The 22,601-nt window shown below is 39.6% G+C and overlaps 7 protein-coding genes and 1 long non-coding RNA gene across 8 annotated transcripts; 6 read left to right on the plus strand and 2 right to left on the minus strand.

Moving 5' to 3' along the window:
- The first annotated feature begins 192 nt into the window (after positions 1–192).
- On the plus strand, positions 193–6,182 carry LOC6577180 (chromosome transmission fidelity protein 18 homolog). The gene is made up of 12 exons (XM_002003113.4): positions 193–1,151; positions 1,206–1,770; positions 1,827–2,055; positions 2,120–2,236; positions 2,598–2,700; positions 3,309–3,451; positions 3,540–3,774; positions 4,114–4,289; positions 4,820–4,953; positions 5,021–5,268; positions 5,791–5,854; positions 5,914–6,182. The coding sequence occupies exons 1-12, from the start codon at positions 285–287 to the stop codon at positions 6,012–6,014; spliced, it is 2,982 nt and encodes a 993-aa protein (XP_002003149.1). The 5' UTR covers positions 193–284; the 3' UTR covers positions 6,015–6,182.
- Positions 6,183–6,466: 284 nt separating this feature from the next.
- Positions 6,467–7,119, plus strand: LOC6577181 (kunitz-type serine protease inhibitor bitisilin-1). Its single transcript, XM_002003114.4, has 2 exons — positions 6,467–6,788; positions 6,875–7,119. Exons 1-2 carry the CDS (start codon positions 6,527–6,529, stop codon positions 7,084–7,086), a joined length of 474 nt encoding a protein of 157 aa, XP_002003150.4. The 5' UTR covers positions 6,467–6,526; the 3' UTR covers positions 7,087–7,119.
- Positions 7,120–8,406: 1,287 nt separating this feature from the next.
- LOC6577182 lies at positions 8,407–10,481 on the plus strand. The gene is made up of 2 exons (XM_002003115.4): positions 8,407–9,154; positions 9,225–10,481. The coding sequence occupies exons 1-2, from the start codon at positions 9,064–9,066 to the stop codon at positions 9,440–9,442; spliced, it is 309 nt and encodes a 102-aa protein (XP_002003151.1). The 5' UTR covers positions 8,407–9,063; the 3' UTR covers positions 9,443–10,481.
- Positions 9,439–21,383, minus strand: LOC6577183 (boophilin-G2). Its single transcript, XM_002003116.4, has 5 exons — positions 21,272–21,383; positions 21,024–21,201; positions 13,271–13,413; positions 9,780–9,905; positions 9,439–9,721 (listed from the first exon to the last, which is right to left on the minus strand). The coding sequence occupies exons 1-5, from the start codon at positions 21,336–21,338 to the stop codon at positions 9,549–9,551; spliced, it is 687 nt and encodes a 228-aa protein (XP_002003152.2). The 5' UTR covers positions 21,339–21,383; the 3' UTR covers positions 9,439–9,548.
- LOC6577184 (kunitz-type serine protease inhibitor bitisilin-2) lies at positions 11,603–13,706 on the plus strand. Its single transcript, XM_002003117.4, has 3 exons — positions 11,603–11,621; positions 13,169–13,393; positions 13,457–13,706. Exons 1-3 carry the CDS (start codon positions 11,618–11,620, stop codon positions 13,630–13,632), a joined length of 405 nt encoding a protein of 134 aa, XP_002003153.2. The 5' UTR covers positions 11,603–11,617; the 3' UTR covers positions 13,633–13,706.
- LOC6577185 (spleen trypsin inhibitor I) lies at positions 15,008–16,078 on the plus strand. The gene has a single exon (XM_002003118.4). The coding sequence runs from the start codon at positions 15,391–15,393 to the stop codon at positions 15,817–15,819; it is 429 nt and encodes a 142-aa protein (XP_002003154.1). The 5' UTR covers positions 15,008–15,390; the 3' UTR covers positions 15,820–16,078.
- Positions 16,329–16,779, plus strand: LOC6577186 (male accessory gland serine protease inhibitor). The gene is made up of 2 exons (XM_002003119.3): positions 16,329–16,439; positions 16,499–16,779. The coding sequence occupies exons 1-2, from the start codon at positions 16,373–16,375 to the stop codon at positions 16,678–16,680; spliced, it is 249 nt and encodes an 82-aa protein (XP_002003155.1). The 5' UTR covers positions 16,329–16,372; the 3' UTR covers positions 16,681–16,779.
- On the minus strand, positions 18,698–19,248 carry LOC116803926. Its single transcript, XR_004363949.2, has 2 exons — positions 18,865–19,248; positions 18,698–18,809 (listed from the first exon to the last, which is right to left on the minus strand). It is a non-coding gene; the product is annotated as an uncharacterized LOC116803926 (long non-coding RNA).
- Positions 21,384–22,601: the final 1,218 nt, after the last annotated feature.

Below are 22,601 nucleotides of genomic sequence, written 5' to 3' on the forward strand. Positions count from 1 at the left end.
AGTTCCTTAAACATTAAAACTGATATAAAATACAAATAATTGCACTCCAATATCCCGCATCAAACATTTAAATATTTCAGCGTGACGTCACATTTAATGACTAACGCCGCTCAATACCTCTCACATTTTTGATTCCATATATTGCCATTTTGAGTAGAGTTGCCAGACTGCCGCGTGAGTTTCATAGCGGCCAGCTATAAAAACATCACTTTTGGCGGGAACTTTACACACTTGTTTATTGTTTATCATTCGTTGTTCGTTGTTTTTATTTAACTCATCTCAAAATGGATCAATATCCAGATGAGAATGAAGAGTTTGAGCTGCAGTATCAGGATGAAATGGAACTGCTCGAGGACATGCCGCACGAGTATGACGCCGTCGAAAACGGACCAAGCACATCTCGTCAGGCTGCAGCTGTGTTCGAGCAACAACAACAAAAGGCAAACGCAACTGTTGCAGGCCTCAAAGATGTCTCGCGCTTTAGCGATTCCACACTGAATTCTCCACAGCTGTCACAGATCACATTTGGCGCCAGCCAAAGTGACTCGGCTGGCGGTGGACCCGTCAATCGGCGTCTTTTTGGTACGCCCAGGGGGCCTGCAGTGGGACGCGGCTGCTCGACCCCAATGCAGCGCATGCCGCCTATAGAGGAAGTACTTACTCCCACAGTCGACAAGACAGCACCGCTGCTAAACGCCGCCGCAGAGCAACTGCAGGAACTGGGATTGCGAGGCAACAACAAGCGACGACTGGAACGAGATCTCTTCGGGGACATTGACGATCTGTACCACGAGAGCTACGAAGATCCCATGGTGAAGAAGGCACGCACCGAGGAGCAACGCGACAACGAAGCCATCGAGCGCATACTTGAGCTGAGGCGTAAGATGCGAGAGTCTAGCAAAACGGTGCGCCAGGATGAGGTTTCGCGTCTGCGTGCGCTGCACGACTTCAAAATGAAGAATCTCTCATACGAGATACCCACCTGGCCATTTTTGGCGCTGCAGCGCAGCGACCTGGAACGCCTCTATGTACGCTTCCACTCGGAAGAGTACGAGCAACGGCAGCTGGACCTGCTCAGTGCAAGGGACAACCTGACAGGCAGCCTACTGGGCGAGGCCAAGCAACAGGTCTGGCAGGAGGCCAACGAGCTGGTGAGTTAGACAAAGCTAGGGAGAAAATAGTCACTTAGCAAGCCTTTCTTCCAGGTACTGCGACGCATGGCTCCACCAACACAGCTCGTCAATCCCGAGCCAGTTGCTCCTAGCGTGGACACTGGTCGGCTGTGGGTGGACAAGTACAAGCCGCGCAAATACATTGATCTGCTCTCGGATGAGATGACCAATCGCAGTCTGCTCTATTGGCTGAAGATGTGGGACAAGGTCGTCTTCGGCAAGGTCTTTCACAGCAAGCAGGAACAGCAGACAGCCAACACTGGAGTAGCAGCCAGCCAGCAGCTGAATAGCTTCAACAAGCGAACGGGCAAATTCGAGTCCAACGGCGGCTGGCGACAGCGAAAAGCGCGTCAAGCGCTTAACACCAATGTGGACGAGCTGGGCAGACCCATGCAAAAGGTGGCACTGCTCTGCGGTCCCCCCGGTCTGGGCAAGACCACACTGGCTCACACAATTGCCCGGCATGCCGGTTACAATGTGCGCGAAATAAATGCCTCCGATGATCGCAGTCCCGAGGCCTTCAAGTTAGCCCTGGAGAACGGCACACAAATGTCGTCGGTGCTGAACGAGGACAAGCGACCCAATTGCATTGTGCTGGGTAAGAAGAGGCTGCTCCTGCCACAAAGTAAATTTGTCATCCTATTCTCTATTCAGATGAGATTGACGGCGCACCGCGTCAGTCCATTGAGTATCTGGTCAAATTCGTCAGCGATGGCATCTTCAGCAAGGCCAAGTCCAAAGGCGCCAAGGCGGAGCACAATGTGCTGCGTCGTCCCATCATCTGCATTTGCAACGACATCTATGATCCCGCCCTGCGACCACTGCGTCAAATTGCATTCGTAGTCAGCTTTCCGCCCATCGATGCTGCGCGTCTAGCCGAGCGGTAGGCGGTGCAGATTAGCCAAATGATTGCCTAAACTCAATTGAATTTTCTTTGCACTTTGCAGACTGCTACAAATCGCGCACAAGGAGCACTTGAAAACGGACTTTGGCGCACTCATCGCTTTGGCTGAGAAATCGGGCAACGATGTGCGCAGCTGCATCTCAACCATGCAATTCTTTAAGTAAGTTAAGAGGAAATAATGAGAACTGAGATAGAGAAGTGGGAGCAAGACTACATCGATAGAGTGCATTAGACTAAGCATGTAAATAACTGGTAGATCAAAAGAGCCTGAAGAAAGAGAGCGATAGTAAATTAGACCATATATAAGTAAAGCTGGTAGATGAAGAAAACTGAGAAGGGTAAGTGAGGTAAGCAATAAATCGAAACAGCTGTGAATAGTAGGTTAGAGGCTATTATAATTAGCATCATATTGTTTTGTAGGTAAATTCAAATATAATTTTATTTTTTTAATTTTATTTATCTTATTTAATATTCATTTAATATACCCACAAATTCATTTTAATAATCTTAATATTTTGCAGCGCCCAAAAACATTGCCTAACGCTTCAGGATGTGCTCAACAACAATCTGGGCCAGAAGGATCGGCATCAAGGTCTGTTCGATGTGTGGGGCGCTATATTTAGGGTGAGTTTAAAAAAAAACCTTCTAGATTCATAAATAATTGTAATTTTAATTTATATATTTATATATGAGTTGAATGATTTCAGTTTGATTGCTAGAATAACTTAGTTGAAAGCTAAAGACGAATCAATGGGTATAGGGCAGTCTTCCAAGCAACGAGGCTTGACAGTGAGAGAGTCGTTTCGTTAGAGAGTGGCGCAGTGCTCATCATGTGAGTAGCCGAAGTGATTCGCAGAGGAGAACTGCTAGTAGTAAGCAGTTCGGTTGGTATATTCTTGTAAGAGAGCCGAAATCTGAATTGCCTACTGGACGTGCATCTGGTTAACTCTCATCTCTCACATATACATACTGATATCGCTTAGGCTAGTCTCAGTTGGCAACTCAGTTGAGTATTTTCTTTGACATACAGCTTACAGAAAGTGCATTAAATGCTTTATGAGAAGCCCCCAATACTCTCTGACTCAAATATATTCTAAGTCAATATTTCTATTTTTCAATTCAGCTTAAAATTCATATGTATATAAAGGCGAATCGAGGAGACATTCACACTTATGGTATATACAAAAGCAACTATAAGCCAAGCTATATACATGTACCTCGTTTATTCACAGATTCAACGACCAAAGAAGCAGCTGCAACAAAGCAGCTCGAACAATGCTGAGGAAGCTGCTCAGGTGACCATGACGAACATGTCCGTGGCAACGCGAGTGCGCAATGTGCTCGACGTGGTGCACTCCAGCGGCGATTACGAAAGGTGCGCAGTCATATGAATACCCTCTGCAAAAATAACAAAAATCAAAAGAAGGCGCAAACAAAATCCAAATCATTTGAAATTCTTTTAGGCTCACTCAAGGCGTCTATGAGAACTATTTGCAGCAACGGATGCCAGATCCGAATTTTACGGGCATCTGCGAGGCGCTGCAATGGTTTTGCTTCTCGGACGCGCTGCAGCATCAAATCGCACGGCAGCAGAACTACAGCATCTATCCATATTTGCAGTACGGGTTTGTGGTCTGGCATTTGCTCTTTGCCACACTGGCCTGGCCGAAAATTGCATTTCCCACGCGTGGCTTTGAGGTAGGCAAACGTTGATGGCTGGCGCTGGGCCTCGGGTCGCATCATTTCTTTTCATTTTGGCATGTAAGCAGTGGACTCTTTGAGGCTGCCTCATGTATTATGCAATCCTCATTAGCTGGGGCAAACAAGCCTGGCGAGGGCCACAGAAAAGTGCATAATCAACACAATCAAGCCTTGTAATTTCTTGTGCATTATGTGGCTCAAATGCAATCACAAGATTAATGAGAGTTCTGCATAGATTTCGCACTGTTTACACTGGCCCCCATTCACTTGCTCTCCCAGACTTATTCTCTCTCTCTCTCTCTCTCTCTCTCTCTCTCTCTCTCTCTCTCTTTTTAGTTCAATCAAAAGTCTATGAACCAGCGCAACATCTTTCAAGCACTGCGCAAAGGCATTACCACATCTGCTCAGGGCGTGGGCCAAGGCAACATTCTGCTGCTGGATACGGTGCCGCTGCTGAAGCGCATTCTCTCGCCACAGCTGCGCTCCGTGGCTGTTCAACTGTTATCCCAGAAGTGAGTATGCGGTGGGAGGAGCCAACAAATATATTGTTAGCTTCAGGGAGCATAGACTGCACGAAGGAGAACCAGCGGCTATCGAGAGAGTCGTTTGAAGTTGTCTGAGTAGATTATGTAGTTCAAACATGATTGATATGACAGTCAGTTCATATGGAAAGCTAGTCAATACCAATATTGGAGTTAGACTTAAACTAAGTCAATTTGTAGTTCATGAGAACTTATTTTAAGGAGGAAGTATAGCGTTCTGTGAAGACTGAAGACGATCTCTCGAGAAGTTTTCCCCTTTATATGTTTTAAAATGATAGATTCGTCTAAGTTTCATTAGAGTTAATAAAAATGCAAATTAAAATTTTTAAACGACGTCATTTGTAGGTCATTGGAACCTCAGAGATGAACTTGAGATTTCAATTAACTATTTGATGTGGTTCAAAATGCTATAACAAACATATTTGCCTTGTCTGAATTAATCAAAATTCAAATTACAATTTAATTACAAAACAACCATTAATTCATAATTTTCCCCTCAGAGAACAATACGATCTGCGTCACACGATTCAAGTGATGGTTGATCTTGGGCTGACCTTCGTCCAAGTCAAATCGGCGGAGGGCCATTATGTGTTTCAAACCGAACCGGACTTGGATACGCTGTGTAGCTTTCCAGGTGAAGTCATTGGCACAGCTGTGCTTAGCCGCTTTATCAATGCATTAATGTGCTGTGTATATTATAGGTTTTCCTGGACTGACGCTGCCCTACTTCAGTCGCCAGCTGATAGCACGCGAGGTGGATCTGGAGCGCATACGACGCGCCGCGCCCAAAGGCGGCTCAGCGGACAATGCAACAACAAAGAGCGCAGCAGCAGGGGCAACTGGAACGCCTGGCTCGAAGCAAAAGGCGGTTGCAGCGCGTCTGCCAAATCATTTGCAAACATTGAAGCCAAAGCAAATAAGCGACGTCAATGCGCCGCCCAAGCAGCAGGTGAGCCGTCGCGGCTTTTCACATATTTCGGGCAATTTGCATGCCTTGCATTTACTTAGCAGCAATTCTGTTGCAAATTTTTTCGTGGCGCAGCTTTTTGAAATTTAGCTCTACCCAAATTGCCACAGCCACTCATCCGCAAATCCGCCTTCGACTTAGGGTCCTTCCGTCGCGCTGCTGCTGCCGCAAATCCTGTAAAAGCTAATAACCCATAAGGGGATTCGGCTGCCCATTGTCTTCGGGGTCGTAATGTGGGATCAGCGCAAACGAACATTTATTGCCAATCCTAAACGAAAGCGACTGCCAGCAACAACAACAACAACAGCAACAACAAAATGTCCTCATTCATTGGGGTTGTGTATTTGTTTAGGGGTTGTTTTACGCCAATTCTCTTCATTTCTCTCACTTAGAGCTGAAGCTTTTCTTTCTGATTATATGGCAAATTTCATTTCATTTTTGCATACTCTTTGTTTCTCTTACATTATTATTATTTAATTATGAATTTCTTGTATTTTTCAACAGCTTACGAAAGACTTCTTTGGGCGCGTTACGCACAAGACAACAGCAGCAGCGGCAGCCGAGGAAGGTAGGCTAATGGCTTTTGTAGCTCCAGCAGTAATTATATATTGAAATGTTGTTTTACAGTTAAAACTGATGCAATTGTTAAGAGCCCCATATGGTATCGCTATAAGGAGGGCTTCAACAATGCTGTGCGGAAGGATGTGCATCTAAATGAATTGCTTTAAGCAATAATTATTTCAGTTGATTATTGTTACACTTACTATTATAAATATATTTATTAGTTAGCTGATAACGAATGTGTGCTCTTAATAACATTTCAATTTGTGCTTTGATCAGCTAAATTGTAATATTCAATACAAACGAACAATATTTAAAGCTATGTTGAGATCGTATATACGCAAATTTTATTTGGAATATTTTTGAAGCCTGAAAGACAACTTTGTATTAAAAGAGATAGACAGAAGGATATAAATCAATTAGACATATTCTCATATTTTCGGAATTTTATTATATGCTAAATTTTAAAAAATAATCGTGACGTAGCAGATCTTTCGCTTGATTCTCAAAGCACTTTCACTCTCTTCTCTTGTTCTCTTATTCTGAATAACTTTGCACAATTCACAATGAGTCTTTAGCCACGTTCTATATGTATGTGGGTCCAGAGATCTTTGACATCCATCCATTGGGGCACACAATCTAGAGTCACACTCGTCCCCTTTTGGCATAGAACTGTCGCATGGCATTGCTTATCGCATCCGTGGGCTATCGGCAGCTTTCAGTGTGTGTGTGTGTGTGTGTGAGGTGTTGCCGCTGTCAAGTTTGGCGTTGCTCTGGCAACACTTACTCACTCACTCAGTGGTTCGCTCAGTTGTCAGCGGGTGGTTCTGCGCTATATACTATCAGCGAGATGACGATGATGAAGCCTTTGTTGTTGCTGCTGCTGCTCGGCTTGCTGGGATTTGCTGAGATTGAGACACGCTATGTGCCCGGCATACCAAGTGAGTAGATGATAGAGAAAGAGAGAGAGGGAGAGAGAGAGAGAGAGTAGAAGTGCATCCACTAATTGATTTTGTATTTGTTGCAGACATTTGCCTAAAGCCGCCGCCCTTCTCTGAGGGCATGTGCACCATTGAGATCGAGGGCTTTTACTACGATCCGGCCACGCTAGACTGCCAGATGTACTCGATAGGGGCTTGCCGTCTGACGCCCGGCCAGAGCTTCGGCAGCCTGGAGGACTGCGTGGCGACCTGTGTGCTGGGCAAGCGTCGCAGTCCCGATTACTATAGAAATGAATGAGATGTTGATACGAATAAAGCGCATTATAATAAACCTCTCTCTCTAGTATAACAACAAACTGCGTCTGATTTGAATCGGGACCCGGTGTTAATCACCGCCCTGACCCGTGACGTAATTGTTTATTTCCAATGAACATCTGAAACGTGCTTGACTTTGTCTTCTTGTGGCATGTTCCAAGCAGCAGCAGCCAAATTAGTTGCCTTACTTAGTTGAGGCTCGAGCCATGCTTGCGTCAGCTGTCAGTGCGCTAACTCGAATGGGGGTATTGTAGTTTGATCGTCTAAATGGCTGCGAATGGAGAGATTACTCAACTTAAAACTAGACGTATATATTTGAAATGTAGGGTAAATTATAATAATTTATATAGTTTATTGTTAATAATATCAGTGAATTTTAAATCTGTTTTCATTATAGTTAAGAATTCAGTTGAAAATCGAATTTGAGGCATTATGAAAACTCGTTAAAATAATATCGGAAGCAATGGACAAAATTTTGAAATAATAGTTAGATTTAAAAATTTTGTGAATTAAAAAATATTAATACTATTAAAAAGAAAACTGGTATAAAAAAAAAAAAGAAAAAAAAAAACATTTAATAATTGACAACGATTTTCAGCGATTTTAAATATTTCATAAATATTTTCAGGAAAGCGAAATGACAGTGATTTGAAAATATTTTATATACATAAATATATTTAATATTTATTGAATACTTATAATATTTTCAAATAGTATGAATGTACACATATATATTTAAAAAAAGAAAATTTTTTTTTCAGTTGATACGAAAATTCTTTAAAATATATTTAAAATTTTTTTTTTGATTTATATATATATATTTATTTATTAATTTATATGAGACACGTTATTTGTATTCAATTTACGGTATACATATTTAGAAATAAAATAATATAATTATAAAATATTTTTAGTTTACTTTATTGTTGTCGAAATGCAAAAAACTAGATCCTTAAAGTTCCATTATTTGAGAAATTGTGTTTCCATATCTCCTCATTTATAGGAACTCATTCAATTATTCTCAGTTAAAGTAAGTGTATTGAAAGCGAAACAGATTAATTTCAAAGAAAAACTTAGTAAGTGCTTCGTGCTTCGTTGTTAGTCAGCCCTGGCCCTGGATAGTGGATCGGCCTTCTGCAACAAGCTTTCGCTAGTTTTAGCTGGAATCCCAACCCCCAAGCGGCGGTCCCCAGACTCGAATGCTCGCCAGCTCCATGCATATTATCAACAACGCACATGCAGGCAGCGAGACATCGCAGACTCTGTCACATTGTTGTTGTTGGCGTTGGTGTTGTTGTAGTGCTGTTATCAGTCAACGACAGCGTCAGCAGCGGCTATTGGCAGAGCGCAACCTGATTACGAATCTGTTCGCCTTTTGTTCGAGGTTTCGAGTCGAGTTTGCGACAGCAGAAAAGCAATAGCTCAGCCAGCGATCAAATGTGGCGCAAGACCCATTTCAATATACATACCCAAACATTGTGAATTCATGCCAGAGAATCGTTCTATATAGCTCAAAGTTGACCGGAACAAGTCGTATAAACGTTAATCTGCAAGTGTGTCAAAAGATTCTCTTTGTGTCTGTGTGTGTGTGTGTGTAGAATTTTCGGCTCAATTCGGTTGTCTCTGTGCGCTGTGCGCTGAACTTCTCATTGTCGCGTATTAAAAAACTCATAAATTGCACAAGAAGACGAGAAGGCATATCAATAGATCGTCATATACTATACAACTGCTGCGCTTCAATATATGGCGAAAGGCAGCTGCCTCTGCTGCGCATTTGTCTACAACTTCGTCGCAGCGACAGTCGACAGGGAATCTATGGAAATACAGATGATAACTGTGCCAGCCGCACTACAGAGCTGAATTCGCCAGGAGCTAAGCAGGCAGAGCAACAAGAGCACTCGAAATATATCTCAAACATTATTCCGCAAATCGACTCAGCTTCAGCTTCAGCATTGGCAAAATGAACGCCCCGACAAGGAGCAGACAAATCTCGCTGCTGCTGCTGCTGCTGGCCGTGTGCCTCGAGTGGCAGATGGCTGTGGCGCGCACACGTAAGTCTCAGCTAGCTAACGCACTCGCACTCTATTATGTATCCATGTCTCACTTGAGTTTGTCGCGCAGGTGATTTGTGCCAGGTGAAGCCCACGACGAGCGGCCTGTGCGTGCCCACCACGGTGGGCATCTACTATGATGTGGAGACGCAGCGCTGCCACTTCATGGGCTGCAGCAATAAGCGACTCTTCGGCTCGCTGGAGGACTGCGAGAAGATCTGCAATAATGCGCGACACGTCAAGCTGCGCAATAACTCGGCCAACAAAAGCAATCAAACCACAAATTGAATATAAGCACTAGCAATAGCACTAGCACTAGCTCTAGTTCTTATTAACATCAATCATCATCAGTCAACAACAACAACAACAACAACACTAATTCGGCCAACAGTTATCAGACATCACGACAGGCATACTCGCAGACGGCCTTGCTGTCGAAACGATTCTCGTTGCCGCCGCAGCCGCCGTAGATGAAGGCCTCGCAGCGCCGTTCGAGCGGATTGTAGGCGTAGCTCTCCACATAGCCAAAGCAACGACCGCTGACCATGGGCTGGAGGCACAGCTTGACTGTAACATGTTGCACATTAGTTGCCAATTGATGGACGGCCAGCTCTTTTAGCCTTACCACGTTTCGAGGCGCCATCGACGTCACCTATTTGCAGGAGCAGCACCGGGATCAACAGCAACAACAGCCGGAGCAACTGCCATAGCCCAGGCATTACGTACAACCGACTCGTTCTTGGGTTAACAACTTACTAAGCGCGCTTCGACAATTGTTTGTTGTTTCTTTCTTCTCTTTTTTTTTCAAATATATCTTTTGCCTAGGCAAGATTCAACATTGACCAATTTAAGTGCCAAGTCGGTCATAGCAACAGCCAACTCACCTACTTCATTGCAAAACAAATGCGAACTGTACTTTTTAAGCAACAAACATTGTTTGCTCTAGCTTTAGCTTAGATCATCTATTTATTTTATACACTACGATTAGATTACACTTTATATTGATGTATATAGTATATAAGGTTCATAAGTTCTAATTTGTGGCCATATTAGCTTATAATATTAAATATCATGTATATAGCAGGTGATCAGTCTTTTCTTTCAAATTTGTTCAAAAAATTGTTTCGCAATTTTAGCAGATTTCTTAAGACTAGCTGTAAAATATTGCTATATTGCTATACAATAATTTTTGTAAATATTGTGTATTTGAGTTGCATATTTATAATTGTTTTATATTTATAGGCAAAATAAATTTTTGTATTTCTGGGAATAGTCGCTGACAATTGCCAGTTTTCATTGGCTTGCCTATAGTTCAAGAGTTCATAAATTTGCGTTTATAACAATTATATAATCTAAATGCTATAACTAAAATATGGAATGATAATCTGGAAGTACTATTTCAACTTTGACTGCATTGCGTATAGATTCGACTAACAATAATTCTGATTAAAATAATAGCAAAATCTTACAGCAAAAATATACACATAATAAAATGTGCAAGTGTTTAGCTTGTGTAAAAAAAAAGAAAAAAACAAAAAACAAGAAAACTTAAAAAAAAAAAATATATATATACATATATAAAACATAATATGATAATAAATACGTTAAAAATTTTATTTAACAAAAAAACAATAAAGTTATAAAATATGTATGTAATATTAAAATAAATTAATTTTAATAAAAAAAAAAAAAAAGTAGAAAATGTTAATATAACGGATATTAAAGAAAAATTACAATTGTATGTACAAATAATTGTTTGAAAAGTGTTAATATTAAATAATATTATATATTACTGTTTATAAATGTGTAAATTATTCACTTTGAGCAACCATATAACTTCAAATTAAAATATATTTACCTTACACAAAAATGCGATTGAGTTCTCATACCTGTGACTCCTTTGAAAATCACGTGGAAAAGTATTTTCATACAAATATAGAGCCGTTAATATATACCTCTCGGTATATATGTAGTTATTCACATATTTCTCTCATACATTATGCCAAGTAATATTATTTATGATATTTCAACAGTCTTTTCAATATCTAAATCTAAATTTATTATCAAAATTTAATTGTATCTCAGCTCCGGTAGTTACTAAGAGGCTCAGCCCACCGACTAATACCCTACGTTCATAACACTTATAGTCGTTGCTCACACGAAATGACGTAAAACTTTTGCAGTGGCAACAAAACACAAACATGTTCCGCATATCAATGGCAACAGCTGCGACTACAACAACAACAACAACAGCAACAGCGTGAGCTACAGATACAGATACAACAAATTGAAGTTGATTTTGCTGGTGGAATTTCCAATACATTTGCGAAAAAAAATAAATAAAAACGAATACCAAAACAGAACTAGCTGGGCTTTCAGTTTCAACTGAAGTTGTTTACGCGCTGCATGCATATGCTAATTGAGATACGCTTGGGACTTTGGCCAAAGCACACAGGCAGCTGTATGAGTAAGTTAATTGAGTGAAGTAATGGGAGAGCGAGATAGAATGAGAGATGGAGAGTTGGCTTAGCTGCAGCTCTCAATTTCGAAGAGTGTCTAATTTAGTAATTAAACGCAGTTTGGGATGACGAGCAGCGCAATTAATGTGTCTCGCCTGGGCAGCATTTCAATTATTTCGGGCAAATTAGACAGTTAACTGAATTGTCACCACACACACACACACACACACAGTGAGTGAGCGAGACAGAGAGATAGACATCATTTCGGCCATTCAATCAGCCAAATTTTCGTGTGCCACCCACGCTCCACATATGTTTTGGTGTGTTCAGTTGGACTAATGAATAAATAGCATGACTGTTGACTGCACTCCATCATCATCATTATCATCGTCATCATCAGCATCGTCATGAGCAGCATCAGCATCGTTCCCATCGTCGTTGTGATTAGCAACATAGTTAAGTGCTAATTCAATTTGCCCTGTGCATTAACACCTAGCTAACGTTTTTGCCCAGCCCTTGTCCGCTTACCCCTACCTCGCCCACGCCCACATCTTTAGGGGCTCTGAGTCAGTCTAATTATTAGCAACTGTCCCACTGACAAATGCATTATTAATGTGCCCTGCAAAGTGCAACGCTTGAATCCTACTTAAACTTAGTAATTGATGCCAAGCACGTGACTTACACCGAAGACACGAATTTCTTATGCAAATTACCGTATTGCCCCGGAAATTCTAAGTATTTCATTTCTCATTTGCTTCTAATATGCTTGTGTGTGTGTGTGTGTGTTTCAAAAACATCAAGTGATAGCTGTAAAATGTTTATTGCGTCATAAATTGCCTCAAAATAAATGGGGCGCTGCAAGAGTAGTCGACCAATGAGTTACCATGCAATCAATATTTTTCGGACTCATAAAATAATATATGTATACGCTCCTTTGGGGTGTGGTCAATTAAGGAACCCTTGCAGTGAAATGCTGTTGATCTCTGTTTCAGATCATTCAAATTTTATATATATACATATTCATAAAAACACAATTTAGCCATAATAAAAATTCTATTTAATTTTTTAATATTATTAAAAATCTTAACAAAAATGAGTTTAATTTGCTTTTATGTTTATCAAAGTCGGCGACAAAGTATTTCGACATATTATTTTAATATATGAAATACTATATACTATGAATGAATTTATATATAATAATATAATTTTAATTAATTTCATATATAATAATATAATATATTATGCATTGCAAATTTGATAGCTGTAGATTTTCTACACCTGTTTACAATATTTTTATATATAATAATAATGAGTATATACATACGCGTATATATTTACATATATGTATATACCTAGGCGCGCGTGTGTGTAAATTTGATAATTAAGCTAGTTTGTGCTCAACACTTCGTATGCGCAATTTGAGCTGAACGCCTCGCTTAACACACACACACACATACACAGTGCTTACATATAAAAATATATATTTTATGTTTTTCAAAAAGCTTGCCAGACAGCTTTGCGCACAAAAAATAGAAGATTCAGTTGTTGTTTGCAGTTATTAACGCGCAGTTATCAGCGATTACATTGAGAATGAAACGAGTGTTGGGAATGACCCAATTTCTGTGCTTGGCCGCAATTGTTTTGCTCGGCCTCACACAGCTGGCTGAGGCGGTGACCACGGCCAAGCCCAAGCCGCTGGCACAGGCCCAGCCACAGGCGGTTGGCCCCAGCAGCACCACCACAGCCAGGCCAAAGCCAACGCAGCCACAACGCCAGCAAGGTAGAGTCTGAAGGAAATTCCTAGATTACTCGTTGATTTCTTATGTTTCGAAATTTGTGACAGATGCGAAATGCCTGCAGCCTCTGGAAACGGGTCCTTGTCGCATGAGCCTGGAGCGCTATTACTACAATAAGGAGAAGAACAGCTGTGAGACATTCAAGTACGGCGGCTGCAGGGGCAACGACAATCGCTGGGGCTTCCGACAGACCTGCGAGGAGGCGTGCCTGGTCAAGAAGTGACTCAAGTTCTATGAATCAACAATAATGCCACGGTCTATGTATACCAAATAAAAGATCCATCTAACGTTTGTTTATATCATTTTCCACGATCTACTTTGCGGTCAATTACCATACTGAATATGCTGACCAAATATTAAACGTATTCTGTGTGAATTCTCAGTTAGTAAACAAAATGTTCCGCCTGTTGCTTAATTTAGCCGGAAAGCCGTATTTGTGCTTATCGTTAACTGTTCTCATAACCATTAGCGAATTCCGTGAAATATTGTGATAGTGGCTAAAACTGTTTATTTGACTTGAATTTAGCAGTGGAATTGCTATATTATATTGAGAGACTCCAAAGTTAGGGAGATGAAAAGTTATAGACAGGCATAAAATATATAAAGAAATAGAAAGAATTGGAAATAGGCTTATATTATAGATGAGCTTATGTTGGAAATGTTGCTTGGCAAGTGACAAGAATTATGTAGAAAGACTTAAATTTATGAGAATCTCAGAGAACGCACGATACATTCATATGTATACTTTTTCAAGCACCACCATGATCAAATACTACCACTAACAGTAGTCTGCTTAAACTCTTTTCTATGCCTTACTTGAGTTCATGAGAATCACAGAGAAGGCATGATTGTGAATACTGCTTCATGTGCCACAAACATCAACTACTACTATTGAAATTCAATTCCATCTCTTCCATGTCTTACTTGAATTCATAAGAATCCGATGGAAGGGATTTATTTACAGAAAATTGCTGGAAGATTTATATAATGATAAAAACATTTATAAACAATCGTTAATATATGCATGTGCTCTTCTCAACTTATGCATATTGACTGAGACAGATGCGTATCTGCATACAAATATGCAAATCATAGATACAGATATAAACAGATGCATAGAATTTATATGTATATAGATGATTCCGGAACTATCATATCGTTTTGACATTAGTTTAGTTTCCTGATTATGGTTGATATTTTGTATATGAAATTAAGTCTAAAACTATATAAACTGTATAGAAGCAAATATTGGTATTGGAAATGAAAAAAAAAAAATTTATAATAATAATTATAGCAAATATTGCGAAATCCATAAAAGATACAACAGTTTAAACAACACAATGAAATTCATTTGCGATAATTATTCCCTTGATTTTATTTGATGTGAATACTAGCTATTATTATTATTATTTTAAAATTCTATAAGTACAGATACTAATAATAGATACTAATCAATTATAAATTTATAAGATAAACATAAGAGGAAAAAAATAAAACAAGCTAATTAAATACATATAAAAACAAAACAAAAAAATTCGAAATGACAGTAATAAAATTGAATAAAAATGTATTTAATATCACATTAACTACTTTACATGAATACAACATTTTATATCCGCGATACTGATCGTCACGTCACTTGTGCCGTGACAATTGTTCATAACACGAAAACAAAGTGCGTCAAAGCAAATTGGGGAACTGGCGACAGCTGTGCGGAAGTAGCATATGATTTAGCTGGAGCTGAACTATCATAAAACTCTGAAATATTAATAGGTGCGTTGAACTGCAACTGAGGCAGGTGAGGACGTCAAGAACTGTCAGCGAGTCACTGTGATTTACATGCCTTGACGAATGACTCGAGCAAATAGGCTATGATAACGAAATTAACTACGGTTACGTGTTGATTCGTTTCGGCTTTCAGTATTTAAGGCTGGCTAAATGCCAGAGCTGGCATCATTCGCGGCTAAGAAACTGAAACGAAATGTGCTCCAAGCTGTCAATAATTGCGCTCACTGTAGTCCTGGGCGTCATGTGTGTACACAGCGCCGCTGTGGATCAGTCCCGGCTGGTGGTGGAGAAACAGGAGCCGGAGGGCCCGACAACGCAGCTACCGGCTGTGGACGAGGCCAGTGTGCCGGAGCAGTGCCACCAGCCCAAGGTGGCGGGTCGCTGCTTTGCCCTATTCTATCGCTTCGCCTACAATCTGGATACGCACGCCTGCGAGGAGTTCATCTACGGCGGCTGTGGCGGTAACAGCAACAACTTCAATTCCAAGGCGGAGTGTGAGGAGCTGTGCTTGGGCAAGGCAGAGACACCAGCAGAGACAAAAGCATCCGCGACTGAGCAGAGCCCAGAGCAGACTACGCAGCCACAGCAGTCGGCGGAGACGACAATCAGCGCAGTCGCCTAATGGGAAGCACCCGAATAGTCTCTATATATACATACATACGTATATATAGTATATAAGCTTTATACTCATAGTACTCGTCTACACTTATAGAAATCACGTCTCCTCTACACCGACCTACCCATATTTGTACAGCTCTAATGAGCATGAGTACTTAGCTCCAGGGCCGGCGTCTTCGGTTAGAGGGGGCGACAGTGTTAAAGTCAAATTTATGGGTAACGCCCAACTCGCAGATGAAAATATAAATAGTGATAATAATGAATAAATTGTCTTTATAATTATATATACAAAAAAAAAATATATATATATATTGTATATTATTTTTGTAGTTAATCTTAGCTGCCTCGGTCCTCTCCTACTATTTATTCACTTTTTTGCAGGCATTTGTTAATGAACCTTAACTTAATTTGTACACATGCCCACACACACACACACACACACACACAAACGAACTGATAGCTTCATTGAGCACGTATACCCACAGATTAGTATAAATCAGTGTGAGCTGCAGCAAACCAAATTAGTTGTTTCATCGAAGCCTTAAAAACTATAGAAAATGAAATTCGTGTCAGTACTTTGCGTATTCCTTGCTCTCTTTGGCCTATCCCTCGCTCTGAAGGATCGTAAGTTGCAGTGAGAAACTGATCCCGAGGAGCTCAGCTAATTTTTACTTCCTCCACAGCCATTTGCGAACTGCCGCCAGCAAGTGACGGCAACGGCCTGATTAAGTGCGCCGCCTTCATGCCCAGCTGGAGCTACTACCCCGAGGACAATGCATGCAAAAGCTTTGTCTATGGTGGCTGCGGCGGCAATTCAAATCGTTTCGGATCTCAAGAACTGTGCGAGTCCACGTGCAAGGAGTAGAATTACGTAAAGTTAATGCACTGATTAAATCAATTTGCTGTGTGAAATCATTGTATCTATTGGATTAGTATAAATCATTGTTAACGACGGAAAATTTAATTAGTGGCTCAAAACATCTTTAGAGGTTCTAGCTCTCTTCGCTCAGTATGTCACTCTAAAAAATCTTCAGTCTGTGTATGTGATCCAGAGTGACTCAATTAGCTTTGACATCGTCCTCGTACTCCTTGAAGATAATGCCAGTGCACAATGTTTGAAATCGTTTCGTTACTCTGGGACACTGCAGGTTACCTCAGATAAACTTGATGAGAAATCATATTTTCGCTGATGCTTAAAGACTACGAAGATTGTAAACGTAATTCATAATGAGTGGTTTATGCATGCATTTCTAGCTTAGTTACGCTCTGCAGAAAACCGAGTTTGGTCGAGGACCTAAAACCTGTAAAAATCAAATTCACCCCCATACGATTTTTGTTACTAAAATGAAAAGGTCCCTAGATAAACTGATATGAGGAAACTTATATGGTTATAGCGTCTTCCAAGTATAACGAGCCTTGAGCGTCGGCATAATCGGATTCTACGTATATCACACTATCAGTAGGAACTCAATATTGAAACACTCGCGGGTATCTAACCCTTTTTAAGAAGCGAATGACACCTCTGCGTTTCATTAATCAAGTTGACTTATTCATGTTATTAAATTTAATTAATGTAGTCCCACTCCTTGCACTTTGCCTCTCACTGGATTTCATGAGCGTTGTAGCTCCATCTACGAAGGCAAGGTAGTGATGTAAAAAATCATCGATGCATCGAGCAACGATGTTTTATTACCAATTTTAACGATTGTTTTCCGATGTTTTCGCTGATACCGATGTTGAACGAAGCATCGATGTTTTGCAAAACATCATCAAGCAACCTTTTGTCAATCAGAAGTACCTATCCTAATTTATTCATAATTGCAATCAAATTTTTCCCGTTGATGGCATCTTCTGTTCCCTCTAGAATAATATGTAATGAAAGCATATGATATATATCTTATATTAAAATTTTTAAAGTTAGGCCTTAAGCAAAATGCTGCTATGAAAGCTCAGTTTTATTTTTATATTTTTTTACGATTGTTAATTAATGTTGAATACTTTTAAGTTTTTTTTCTTTATTTATTTTTTAATAATAATAACGCCATGAGAGCAGCAGTAAACAAGTAAGAAGGCTCCAGTCGAGACTGCTCGACTAGGAGATACCCTGAACCCTCCAAACTGATATTCTAATCATTCTGGACTTCTTTTATGCACACATACATACACATGCACGTATAAGCACGCGCTCCGCAAACTGCGCAGCTAGCAGCGGCTGCGCTTGGGCTGCACTGCAGTGTGGGCAATATTATGAGAATTTATTTGTTGAATAATTTCTTTTGTAGACATACGATTCTAATGAAACTTTCAGAGCGTAATCATATGGCTAAAATGTGTGTACATTCCAAAGCACACGTCTCTAGTACTTGAAATGCGTTTTTTACAAATTGGGGGCGAAGGGGGCGTGGTATCCAAAATCTGTAAATTACAAAATCTTTGTATCTATTAACTTTATATACAACGCAAATTTGAAGTTTCCAGGTCTAAAAGTGTTCAAATTAAGCTGAAAAAACAATGTCGATTTTTCGATTATTCTCGATAAAAAAGTTATCGGATGAGTTATCGAAAAAATAAAGCAAACTTGTACTGCCTATGGTATACACGAGTATGCATGCCAAATTTCAGCTCTCTAGCTCTTATATCTTCTGAGATCCTTTTGCTCATACGGACGGACGGACGGACGGACGGACGGACGGACTGACGGACAGGGCTATATCGACTCAGCTCGTCGTCCTGATCAAGAATATATATACTTTATGGGGTCTGCGATGATTCCTTCTGCCTGTTACATACTTTTCACAAAACCATTATACCCTGATTTCCCATTTTCAATGGGTTCAGGGTATAAAAAGTAAAAAACCATAAAAAAAAAATACATCGATGCATCGAATTTTCAATCCAATGTATTAATCCAACATCGATGCTTGATTTTGAAAATATTAATGGACATCGACATCGATGTCTTCATTCAAATTTACAAAAGGCATGGCTGACAGGCTGAGGACGAATTAAAAGTTAGTGTAATCTCTCAGGATAAGTCGCTTAGACTTACCATTCCGCGGAGCAGCGAGGGATAGGCCAAATAGAGCGAGGAGTACACAAAGTGATGCTGCGAATTTCATTTTGTACAGGTTTTAGAGCAACTAACTCGACTTACTGGGAGCAGAAATATTTATAATACGTTATCTATGTATGTATTAGTTTATATATGAACTAAAACGAATCTAATTTTAAAATGCGTTTACATATTATTCAGCAAAACGACGAAGCAAAACTGTATCGAATTGACCTTAAGAAACTTTTTGCCACGCTTTTTGATTTATTTAGTGTATCAGTTTTTGGTTTAAGTAAATCTACTCCTTGCACTTTGCCTCGCACGGTTCCTGAGTTTCGAAACGATTTGATTGCTGGCTACATGTACTCAATGAAGCTTATCAGTAGTATCGTTTATGTGCGTGTGGTTGAGAGTTAATCAAGTTGAAATAGATTTTTTAATGTCTTCGAAACATATTCCAGAAATGAGCGAAATCCAATAGGAGTAGATCGAATCGAAGGCAGTTAAGATTTACTTAAATGCAATTTAAAAGACGAATCCAAGTCAATCTGTGGAATAAATCAGTTTTGCACTTGGGTCATTTTTCAACAAATGCATTTATTAATAGTTTTGTAATAATGAATCCATAACCTTTTTGATTTTTATAATTCACTAATGCGTGCTCCCATCATTTTTGTGTACCGTCGCACCTCTTCGGGAGGAAGCGCGTACAAAATGTGCTTAATCCCCTCCTACAGCTCTCTCTTTCCACTTAGAGGCTCCCATAATTTGCAGGCAGCGATTACATATCGATTATATTTGTTAATTATTAGTTAAATTTATTCTATTACTTACTTTTATTAGATTAGCTATAAAGCTTTGATTGGCATTGAATTTTTTGTCTGTGGTTGACCTTTCTGGAGAAATGCCCATGTATTACATCAAAACCTTGAGTCAAAACAATTTTACAATGTGTCCATTGTATAAAATATTATATTTATTCATAAATCAAAGGGGATCCAATTGAATTTAAAACAATTATTATTAATATTGTTTAACGTGGTTTAATGCTTGGCCACGATTTTTAGGGCTACAGACGCCTCCCACTTTTATTTAGTTTTGGGTTGCACAACCAAATATGCACTCATCCCTACTTCGGAAACCACTTTTATTAATTCCGCAGCCCCTAGAGACATATAAATTGCAATGATATTCGTCAGGATCGAACATCCAGGTGAAAAAGTACTTTTTGCATAATGAAACCGCAGTGAAATTTTTTGGTGGCTTCCTTTCACACTTCTGCTCTATCTCAGATGGAAGAAGATTTATAGCGAAGGTCAGGCCAAAGAGTATGAGGAATACGGAGTGAATTTCATTTTTAACGGTTTTTAGCACTCCAATCTAACAAATAACTTGGTTGGCTGCAGAGCAGAACTATTTATAATAAGCTAGGAATGCATGCATAAATCAAGGCAAATAAATAAGTGGATTAAGAATTGAATTGAAGACATTTAGTATGCATTACGTTTGACATGGTTTAATGTATTTTTAATGTCACGCTTTTTAGGGGCATAGATGCTTTCCATTTTCATTTATCATGGGTATTTGCAAGCCTTTAGGCAGTCTTTCCGACGTAGGAAACCATTGTGATTGGTTCCGCAACCAATATAGACATAAAACTTGCAATGGTGATCCCTAGGGTCGTACATCCAGATAGAGAGGATCATCTTGCATAAATCAACCGCGGTGTGGTTTCGTGCTGGCTTCGTGCTACACTTACGCAACAGGTCGCTCTCTGAATCAGTAGACTTCAAAGCGTAGGTTAGTCCAAGGAGAGCGAGGCATACGTAAATTCCAGGAGCGAATTTCATATTTTACGGTTAAATCATAAAATTTAATTTACGTAGTTAACCTTTGGTAAAGGATTCCCAAATAAGATGTAATGCAAGGCACACAGGCTGAAGACGAATTCAAAGTTAGTGTAATCTCTCTGGAACTAATTTAAAAATGCGAATCTGATTTAAAATGGCGTTCATATATTGTAATTTTTAAAAAGACGAAGCACAACTGTATCGAATTGATCTAGAGACACTTAATATTATTTATGAAAAGTCGAATTGTTTTGCCACGCTTTTGAATTAATTTAGTGTATCAACTTTTGGTTTAAGTAAATCTACTCCTTGCACTTTGCCTCGCACTGTTCCTGAGTTTCGAAACGATTTGAATTGCCGCCGCAGCCACCGTAGTCAAACTCCTTGCATGCATTGTCTGCAGCGTAGTAGGTCCAGCTGGGAAGTATAGCAAAGCACCTCATCAAGCCGATGCCATCACCGGCTGGCGGTAGACCGCAAATGTCTGAGCACAGAGCACAAAGAGATAGTTGCTTGCAGAAATGAGACATTTAGAATCAGGTATTTAGACTTACGATTCTTGAGAGCGATGGAAGCGCCGAAGACAGCGATGAATACGCAAAGTACTGCTACAAGTTTCATTTTGTATATTTTCGTAGAGCTTCTGTTGATTAACTAACTCAACTTAAAGCTGAACGCAATGATTTATAGTAGTCACTGGCTACATGAAGCTTATCAGTAGTTTTGTTTATGTACGTGTGGTTGAGAGTGAATCAAGTTGAAACAGATTTTTCAATGCTTTCGAAACATATTCCAGAAGTGAGCGAAATCCAATAGGAGTAGATCGAATTTAAGGCATTTAAGATTTACTTAAATGCAGTTTAAAAGACGAATCCAAGCCAATCCAATCGATATAATTATTCAATCAACCTATGGAGTAAATCAACAGTTATCCATTTGCTTAGTGACTAAATGATCGGCATAAGTATTTTGTTAATAATCAATGGAGATCAATAATAAATTACATCTCAATATTGGCGAGCTATAAGATTCTGTAGTAATTTAATTGATGAGAACGAGTAGATAGATTAGGTTGTAAGTAACAGACAGAATTACCACGTGGACTGTATACTGGAACGGATTGGTTGAAAAATGATTATTATCGGATTTCATGGCATTGACACAAGTTTTATGCCATGTCCAAATACTTAAAGTGAATATTCGAGATCAATGTTATATCCGTGAATATGAATCACATCATAACTTGTTTAGTTACGCCTATCAAACCTACATTTCACACTAATTAGTTTAGTTATTCCACATGACAATATACAAATTCGCTGCAGTACCTTGCCTATTCATTGCTTTCGTAAGCATTTATCCAAGTTTTGCGAATGATCATCGTACGGTAAGCTGCCGCCTCCAGACCTTAGAATATGCGAGTTCCCCCAGGATACCTGGAGATACTCTCCAGCAGAGGATGACTGCAAGCCCTTCAAATTTAAGGGATGCAAAGGTTTTATCAATGTTTTCAGGACCAAAGGACGTTGCTTACACGCATGCGAATTGTAAATATTTTGTATAGCTTTTGGATATTCCACTTCGAGGCAAGTCTCTATATGGATCGTAAAACCTCTGATTACTATGATATTCAAATATGTGATTGAGAAGTAATGTAAAAAAATTTTTCAGAAATTATCGTTTTAAATCGTTAAATATATATTATATGAGTATAATTCCAGATTCCCACAGCGTAAACCTAAAAAACTGATTAGTAAATAAAACACAATATCAATAGCTCAGTTCTGGGAACTGAATTTGTTTGTCAACAGCTCGGGGAATTCCTGAACGGATTCCAAGACATTAAAATCATCGTTGTGCCTATAGAAAAGTAAATAACAAATA

This window comes from Drosophila mojavensis, unplaced genomic scaffold (assembly GCF_018153725.1).
Source record: "Drosophila mojavensis isolate 15081-1352.22 unplaced genomic scaffold, ASM1815372v1 contig_36, whole genome shotgun sequence".
Taxonomy (NCBI): Eukaryota; Metazoa; Arthropoda; class Insecta; order Diptera; family Drosophilidae; genus Drosophila; species Drosophila mojavensis.